Source organism: Lithobates pipiens, unplaced genomic scaffold, assembly GCF_037356315.1.
Source record: "Lithobates pipiens isolate NorthernLeopardFrog02 unplaced genomic scaffold, aLitPip1_a1.2 Scaffold_1, whole genome shotgun sequence".
NCBI lineage: Eukaryota > Metazoa > Chordata > Amphibia > Anura > Ranidae > Lithobates > Lithobates pipiens.
The window spans coordinates 171415348-171425033 of record NW_027507685.1 but is presented as its reverse complement, the minus strand read 5'-3'; the positions used below and the strand labels follow the sequence as shown (position 1 = coordinate 171425033).

At 45.6% G+C, this 9686-nt stretch overlaps 1 protein-coding gene across 1 annotated transcript in view; it reads right to left on the bottom strand.

The window, feature by feature from the left end:
* Positions 1–405: 405 nt before the first annotated feature.
* Positions 406–9686, bottom strand: part of ABCD1 (ATP binding cassette subfamily D member 1) — a 97542-nt gene continuing 88261 nt past the window's right edge. Inside the window, exon 10 of the mRNA XM_077478881.1 lies at positions 406–3698. Coding sequence (XP_077335007.1) covers positions 3470–3698 — 229 coding nt within the window. The 3' untranslated portion in view covers positions 406–3469. The remainder of the gene's footprint in view (positions 3699–9686) is intronic.

Genomic DNA, 9686 nt, shown 5'->3' with positions numbered 1-9686 from the left:
TGGCCTTGCTTTCCATTGTAAGGGTGGCTCATTGGCTTGCAGGGTCCTATGGTGCATACAAAGTGCCAGCCCTATGTGCACACTCACATGATACATGCGGCCGCTGGGTACACTGGCAGGCCTGAGGAATAGTAAGCAATGACGCCGTGACCAGGTGGGCACGCCCAATGACATGAGGAATATTGGGACGTATGGCTATATTGCGATTAGACATTTTTGGAAGCTTTTGTGTTGCAGGTACGGGTGGACTCCGACAAAATCCTGAAAGCCAAAGAGCCAACCTTACAATTTGGATCAATGTCAAGTTGGGGGCCTGTGTGACATTAGATAGAGCATAGAAATGAAGAAGAACCAGAAAGTCTGCAGAAGCCACATGGAGAAAGCCAGAGGCCGTGCATGGAGTAGTGGAGTAAAGAGATGTGTTATTGGCATTGCTGTACATAAAAATTAATCATAAAGTGGTTTATAAGTCAGCAAGGATGCATTTCTAATGAAAATGCTGAGGCTTTAGGCTACCTTAAGACTGGAGGAAGTCACATTTTTGGAAATTTTGAATTACAAAAATAATTTTCTAAACTTGAAGGAATTCCCTTCATCACATTACAGAGTTTCCTACCCATATAGAAAATGATGCAATGCTGTGCTGGTCATACACGTATCAATCCTTGGGAACGAATGTAAAAGCAATCAGAAGGGTCGGATAATTCTGATCATTTTCCAGCCAATTATATAGTACGTGGAGTGATCAATTGATACTGAATTTGTCACTTTTGATTCTTTTTATTCTTCCAAGAAATATTTGGCTTTGGAAGTGATATGTTGCAGGTAAATATACTATTTGTGTTATGTATGGGTATCTTCCCACTCTCTGGGAAGCACACATATTCACTGTGCAGGGTATATTTTTGAAACATGGATCTGGACTGAAAAAAATGTATGTTCCAATGCCTCAAACGATGGTGTCAGAAATCTGGACCATTCAAACAAACAAGCGGCCTGGATAGCCGATTGTATGAAAAAATTGACACGTATATGGCCAGCATAACCCACCTGACATCAGGAGGTCAGGGGTGAGTTACTCAAAAATACACAATGGATGTGGAGGAAAGAAAAGAGTCTATGTTGACCAATGCAACAAGTAACATCCTCTTTTTTTTTTTTTTTTTTACTGACTAGCACTAGAAAATAATGATTGGTGGTATCTGATTGGTTGTCATGCAACAGTGGCCGATTGACCTGGACTGAAGAAAGACTGTGACTGCTCTTGAGCTGCATGGTACTGGATTCATGACCACAATCCAACCACATCTAATGGGCATCAAAGGAGCATGACAAATCTTATGGGCATCAATGAGGCACCACACATCTAAATCGGCATCATAAAAGCATCACAAATCTGATGGACAACAGTAAGGCACCACACATCTAATGGGCATCAAAGGACCATCACAAATTCAATGAGCATCAATGGGGCACCACACATCTAATGTGCATCAAAAGGATCATCACAAATCTAATGGGCATTGATGGAGTACCACACATCTAATGGGTATCAAAGGACCATCACAGTGGCCGATTGACCTGGACTAAAGAAAGACTGTGGCTGCTCTTGAGCTGCATGGTACTGGATTCATGACCACAACCCATCCACATCTAATAAGCATCACAAATCGAATGTGCATCAATGAGGCACCACTCATCTAATGGGCATCATAAAAGCATCACAAATCTGGTGGACACCAGTAAGGCACCACACATCTAATTGGCATCAGAGGATCATCACTAATCCAATGGGCATCAATGGAGCACCACACATCTAATGTTCATCAAAGGAGCATCACAAATCTAATGGTCATTGATGGGGTACCACACATTTAATGGGAATCAAAGGACCATCATTAATCCAATGGGCATCAATGGGGCACCACACATCTAATGTTCAAAGGATCATCACAAATCTAATGGGCATCAATGGGGTACCACACATCTAATGGGCATCAAAGGAGCATCACAAATCTAATGGGTATTGATGGGGCACCACGCATCTAAGGGGCATCAATGGGTCACCACACACTTCCCTCTGATAGAACGTGGAAGGATTAGAACCTCTGTCCCACAAAAAAGTGATGGGAAATCCAACATTTTAGAGTTGTCATAAGAAGCAAGGGGAAATCTTTCAATGGGTCCCCCTTTTCACATCTGTGTGCATGGAGCCTTAAAAGTCATGTTTACCATTTGAGGGGCCCCCTACCCGACCCACTCAGTCTCCTTAACCAGGACTCCCTCCAAACTGCTCCCTCCGATGCTCCAGTAGGTGAATATACCTGGTGTTTCTGGGCATGGGGAAACATGTGGTCTAACAGCCAATAACAAAGACTCAAGTACAGGCACGTGACGTAAGGAGTGAAGCTACCACTTCGCCTAGCGTCGGACACCAGATAACACTAGGTGTTTGGGTGCCGGATGTGACAGAGGAAGGAGTGATGGGGGTACCCTGGCAAAGTGAGCATCACTGGGCCAGGGGATGCCCTTTGCACATACACTGTCATTTTGTCCTGAATGAGCAGACAACACTGGGGGAGATTTAAGAAAACTGGAGCGTGCAAAATCTGGTGCAACTCTGCATAAACCAATCAGCTTCCAGGTTTTATTGCCAAGGCTTAAACAAGCTAAAGCTAAACGCTGATTGGCTACCATGCACAGCTTCACCAGATTCTGAGCGCACCAGTTTTAGTAAATCTCCCCCCAGTGTCTAAAAATGTCTTACCACAAGCAGGTACATATAATCCTCAAGTATAGGAATGTTATGAGGTGGATCTAGTGATGGTCTAGCCATCATTTGCTATGTCTGTGATGATATCAGTGCTACACTCAAGCAGAAGGTGGTACTCCTCTAGCCATGGGAAACACCAGTCACTTTCCTTTCCTCCACTTTTTAAAATGACATTGAAATGTTCTGTTACAATCTCTCTTTGGGAAGCGGGTTACAATTGTGCAGGAGAAGAATTCTTGGTGTAGAAGAACCACTTACTGGCAACGCAGAGGGGACACATATCAAAAGCATATGACCCCATTTCCTTCACATTTACTTGGCTCAAACCACAGAAGGTCTATAGGTTTAAAACACGGACAGAAATGACTCTTGCCTATAGCTAACTAAGCCTGCAGGCAGACCACATTCAGTGTCGGGGTGGGGGGGGCTGCCACATGACAAGCAGTGACAGAAAAGTGAGGGTTGGCTCCTTACCTACCAACATGGCCTGCAATAGTTGGGATGTACAGGCATCAGCTGAACAAAGGAGTCACTGTGATATCTTCAGTGATGCTTTACCTCTGCAGCAATCAGTTCACTGAAAACAAAAAAAGGCCGGGGGTAGGAGCTCCAGCCGGAGGGACATGGCTGTGACTCTGATGCAAACTCAGAGTTAAGAACTTCTTCTCTAGATATAGGAACGGTGCAGTGATGCTCTTAGATTGCCGGCTCTGTAGACTCATCCTCTTCAGTACTGCCCACTTCCGAATCCTCTCCCAGCAGCTGGCAAAGTTCATTGAGCCGCTGCTGCATTTTTGGCATGCCAGCCAGCTGCTGCTCCAACCGTAGTTTCTCCTCTGTGAGCGAGAGGCGCGCAGCGGTGTCCAGCTTCTCAAACTTCCAACCGCCTTCGCCATCAAACTGCAGAAGGTGAGTGTGGTACTTCCTTTGGGATTAAAAAAAAAAGAAAAAAGAGTGAATGAGTTAAATCATCCTATGGGCTTTAGAGCCCAAGTCCTAGAAATGTAAAGAAATTTCCCTGGCAGTGGGGCTGTGCAGGCACTGCGGCCACTGCAAAGGACTGGCTGCTCGTGCGGCCACTGCAAGGACTGGCTGCTCGTGCGGCCACTGCAAGGACTGGCTGCTCGTGCGGCCACTGCAAGGACTGGCTGCTCGTGCGGCCACTGCAAGGACTGGCTGCTCGTGCGGCCACTGCAAGGACTGGCTGCTCGTGCGGCCACTGCAAGGACTGGCTGCTCGTTCAGGTCTAGGGGTATAGAAAAGAAGATGCTGGACCCGACCACACAGTGTTTTCTCCCCCCTGCTCCTCAGGACCAATGCATGGTCAATAGCCCATCTCTGCAGCGTAGAAGGGGGTCACCTGCATCTAAAGTGCTTTCACTCTCCCCTAGACTAAACTATCAGTTTACACTTGCAATGACGGCATCTACATGTCCTGAATTCCTATGAAGAAGAGGGGGAGGGGAAGGTGTATAGTCTTAATATGCTTCCTGACCTTGGGTGATAATGCTGCTTCTCCACAGATACATTAGAGTGAGTGAGCGTTGTCACTCTCTACAGAAATCCACTCATATATGGATAATTAGGAAAGGAGAAGGTGTTCTATAATATAAATATGTGTCCTCTCCTTGGGTGAAGCTGCTCCTCCTTCACAGACAGTGATTGAGCGTTGTCAACCACTACAGAAAGTCATCCATTTAAGTTATGGAAAAGGAGAGGGGAAGGTGCTCTATAGTCTTGAAATGCTTCCTGTCCTTGGGTGACAATGCTGCTGCTCCATAGATACATCACAGTGATTGAGTGTTGTCACCCACTAAAGAAACTCACTCATTTATGTTATGGAAAAGGAGAGGAGAAGGTGTTCTATAGTTTTAACAAACTTTCTGTTCTTGGGTGATGCTGCTGCTTGTCTATAGATACATTACAAGGAGTGAGTGTTGTCACCTTCAACAGAACCCCACCCATCTATGTTATGGAGAAGAGGGAGACAGTAAAATGTTATGGAGTCCTAAAACACTTTCTATAAAAAACAATTTAGCAACCGGGGTAACTGGGGGTTGACCAGCGCGGTTTACTCTATTTCAATAACATTTCTAAAACACTTTCTGTTTGTGGGTGGACAACACTGCTCCTCCATAAACACAATACAGTAAGTGAGCATGTTGACCCTCTACTGAACCCCACCCATCTATGTTACGACTTCCTGTCCTTGGGTGACAACGCCTCCCCTCCATGGATACAGAACAGTGAAGGAGCATGTGACCATTTACATTTTGGGTCATTGTAATGCTGAAAGACCCATCCATAACCCATCTTCAGTCTTCTGGCTGAGGGAAGAAGGCCCCATCCATTGGACCCTCAATGTGGCAAAGTCGGTCTGTACCTTTAACATGGAAACAGCCCCAAAGCACAATGTTTCCACCTCGGTGCTTGACTGTAAGGATGGTGTTCTTAGGGTCACAGTCAGCATTTTTCTTCCTCCAAACACGGACAGCCCCCCTCCTCAAGAAGGCACATGTACAGTCATGCCAATGAACATATAAACGATTCAGAGAAGGATTGGAAAAAAGTGCTGGTGTCAGATGAAACCAAAATGGAGCGCTTTGGTATTAACTCAACTCGCCGTGTTTGAAGGAAGAAAAATTCTGACCATGATCCTAAGAACACCATCCCTACATTCAAGCACCGAGGTGGAAACATCATGCTTTGGGACTGTTTCTCTGTTAAAAAGGTACAGGCCAACTTTGCCGCATTGAGGGGCCAATGGATGGGGCCATGTACTGTAAAATCCTGGATGAGAACCTTCTTCCCTCAGAACACTGAAGATGGGTCATGGATGGGTCTCCTAGCATGACAATGACCCAAAATATAACACCAAGGCAACAAAGAAGTGTCCCATGAATAAGGTCATGCAGTGGCCTAGCCAGTCTCCAGACCTTAATCCTATAGAAAATTTATGGAGGGAGCAGAAACTTAGAGTTGCCAATAAACAGCCAAGAAACTTTAAGGATTTAGAGAAGAGTGGACCAAAATCCCTCCTGAGGTGTGTGCAAACCTGGTCACCAACTACAAGAAACATCTGACCTCTGTGCTTGCCAACAAGGGTTTCTGCACCAAGTACTAAGTCATGTTTTGCTTGGGGATCAAATACTTATTTTACTCACTGAACTGCAACTTATTCATAACATTTGTATTGTGTGTTATTTTCTGGATTTTTGGTTGAAATTCTGTTTCTATCATTCAAAATACACATAAGATAAAAATTATAGACCCTTTATTTCTTTGTAAGTGGGCAAACTTACAAAATCTGCAGGGGATCAAATAATTATTTTCCCCACTGTATATGACATTTCTGCTCTTAGGTTTAGATAACACTTTAAACCTTGTAGGTCAACTCCACCCAAAATGGTTTTGAGTTTTGTGTGGTTGCTGGTAGCCTGAGTCACAGATTCCACTGGTGATTAACTCCCCACTGGAATGCCCAGTTCTCATAGTCAAATGATGGTGTTGTGCTGCTTATGATGTAGAACAAATAAATAAATTAAATCGGGAATTCAGCGGTGAAAGACCGATAACTTTGTTATTACAAAATAGGAGGTGATAGAGACTTAAAAACTACTGCAAGGAATAAAAAAAAAAATAGAAGAATCCAACCCTCTGGTACCTACCCGAATCAGAGTTTTAATGGAAATACATTTCCCCTCCACCTTCTCCTACCTTACACTAGAGTAAAAAAATACTCGCCTTCCAATGCAAAAGCTGCTGCTCGCCTGGACGAATCACTTTGAACAGAAACGCAAATCGCTGGAGGTCCCCTTGGCAACCTGGCACATCTAATCTGTAGCCCCAAAGGCTCCAGTTATATCTCCAAGATGGAAGGACATGGCACTTTTAACAGGGGGAGTCTAACTTCAAGTGAAGAGCGCCCTCCCAGACCATACCCTCTGACATGTTTTACCCTGCCCACAGGGCTCTGTGACCGAGCCCCATGGACAGGACCAAACGTGTTGAAGCGTGGAGTGGGAGGAGTCCAGACTGAGGCAGCTCTTCAATTGAATTTACACACGGGCTGTTAGAAGTGTGGCATCCTTCCATCTCAGCGTGCATATTGGATTTGGCTGAGTGCCTTAGACACCAGCACCCCCTACATAGTGGATCACCAGAGAGGATAGCTTGGCACTCCAAGGCCACACCACACCTCAAGCGTTTAACCTTGCCCAGAAGGCTCTGTGACCAAGCCCCATGGGCAGGACGAAACGCCTTAAAGCGTGGAGTGTGAGGAGCCCAGGCCGAGTCCACTCTTCACTTGAGCTTACACACAGGCTGTTAGGAGTGTGGTGTCTTTCCATCTCAGAGTGCATATTGGGTTTGGCTCGGATGAGCACCTTAGACACCAGCACCCGCTACATAGTGGATCACTCGATAGGACAGCGCTGGGAGGGGCACTAGACTGGGTTTTCAGTTAAATATCATTAAGCTATAAGCTGACAAGGGAGACTAGATTCAATTACAGCCTATGGGGTTGCAGGGAGCATGCACCAACCTGAGGAGGAGACCTCTAGCCATTGGGCTTCTACTGAAGGAAGAGAAGAAGACTGGAGCACGGAATAAGGTAAGAATTACTCTCTATTAGATCTCTTCTAAACGAAATGAGCCTTACATCCTCGGGGCAGGATGTCGGATGGTGCCAACAGTGGACCATGCCTGAGAAACGCGTGTTGAAACAGACACTTGTAGTCTCCATCAGGAGCACTTGTGACAGGGCGACAATGCAAGAACATGGGGCATAGCGCTGTCACCCTATAAAAGAAAGTGCCTGAACAAGCACATGGCGGGATCAACAGGGTTTTATTTTAAGCTGCAGATTTAAAGTCCCTCCTAAGCACTTTGCCCAGAGCAGCGGTTCTCAAACCTTTTCAAACAAGGACCTGGTACGTTCATCCAAAACCTTCTATGCCCCAACAGTAAAGAATAAAGTTTACTTACAATAAAAATTATGGGAAAACTTGGTGACTATGTAGATCAGCGGTCATCAACCCTGTCCTCGGGGCCCACTAACAGGCCAGGTTTGCAAGATAACTGAAATACATCACAGGTGATATCATTTGCTGCTCAGTGATTGGAGTATTCTAGTCTGGATCTCCCCAAGGTAATACATAAAACCTGGCCTGTTAGTGGGCCCTGAGGACAGGGTTGATGACCACTGATGTAGATGATGAGATTTCTGGAGAGGGATGGGAAGCACTGTGGTAGGTTAGGGGGCGCTCTTGGAGGTTTGTGTTGTTGTTAGTGGGAGGAATAGTGCCCTATTGTTGGTGTCAGTGGGCAGAACAGTTCCCTATCATTGGTGTCAATAGGAAGAAAAGTGCCCTGCCTTTGGAGTGAGTGGCAGTAATGATGCCCCGTTGTTGGTGTCAGTGGGGGGAATCGTGTCCCATTGTTAGTCTCAGTGGGAGGAATAGTGTCCGATCCTTGGTGTCAGTGAGTAGAATAGTGCCCCATTGTTTGTCTTGTGCCAGAAATTAAACCCCATTGTTGGTATCAGTGGGAAGAATGGTGCCCCATCATTGGTGTCAGTTGGGGGAATAGCGCCCCATTCTTGTTGTCATTGTGGGGAATAGTGCCACAATGTTGGTGTCAGTGGGAGGAACGGTACCCCATGTTTGTGTCAGTGAGAAGAATAGCGCCCCGCTGTTGGAGTCAGTGGCATAAATGATGCCCCCTGTTGTTGGTTTAAGTGTGAGGGGGAATAGTTCCCTATTTTTGGTGTCAATGAAAGAGATAGTTCCCTGCTGTTAGTAGTCAGCCTCATCCTATCAAAGGATCCCAATAAAAGAGAAGAATTTAATAGCACATTAATGTGAAGCCATTGTAACCTCCGGACTAGCTGTAGAGGCGTTAGGACAGTCCATGCCAGCTCCAGTGAATGTCAGAGGAGAGGAAGCAGTGCCTTGAACGGCCCTCATCTTCCCGGTGTAATGTGGCCTTGTCTCTTCTCTGAATGTCACTGTATGGACTGCAGAGGAGGAAAGAACAAGCTTGCATTGTGTCACTGTCCCCCTTCACTGAGGCCAAGCCTGGAAGCCACCCAAGTCCCCCATCTGTGACGATAAAGGGGGACAAAAGTGGGGCACAAAAGGGCAGCGGAGGGTCAAATAACTGAGAGCGGCAGCTCTGGCCTTTCTTCACTAATGCTAATACTGTTTAACCCCTCGGATGCTACCAGAGGTTACCCTGCATAGTGGGGCTATGTCTTGTGAAACCCCAGCAAAAGGATTTCAAAAGTGACAAGTATAATAGAGCCTTGTGCACATGAATGACCATTATTTCCTGTTTAAACACAAGCCATATGCTGCAATATTCATTAAGAGAGGGGAGAGGAATGTAGTAAAGGTTACCCGTTCTCTCAGTGTGCTGCAAGCTATAGAAAAGACCGGAGACGTCCTGCAGCTGATCCTCCTCGTCTTCTGTGTGACCTTGCATAAAGTGTGCCACACAAGGTACAACTGGATTGTACAATCCGTATAAGGTTTCCTTATGCCGCATACAGACGATCGGACATTCCGACAACAAAACCGCGGATTTTGTTCCAAAGGATGTTGACTTAAACGTATCTTGCATACACACGGTCACACAAATGTTCTCGGAAATTTAGAACGTCAAGAACACGGTGACATACAACACGTAAGACAAGCCGAGAAAAATTAAGTTCAATAGCCAGTGCGGCTCTTCTGCTTGATTCCGAGCATACGTGGACTTTTGTGTGTCGGAATTGTGTACACATGCTTGGAATTTCCGACAAGTTTTGTTATCAGAAAATTTGAGAACCTGCTCTCAAACATTTGTTGGTGGAAATTCTGACAAAAAATGTTCTATGAAGCATACACACAGTCGGACTTTCCGAAAACAAGCT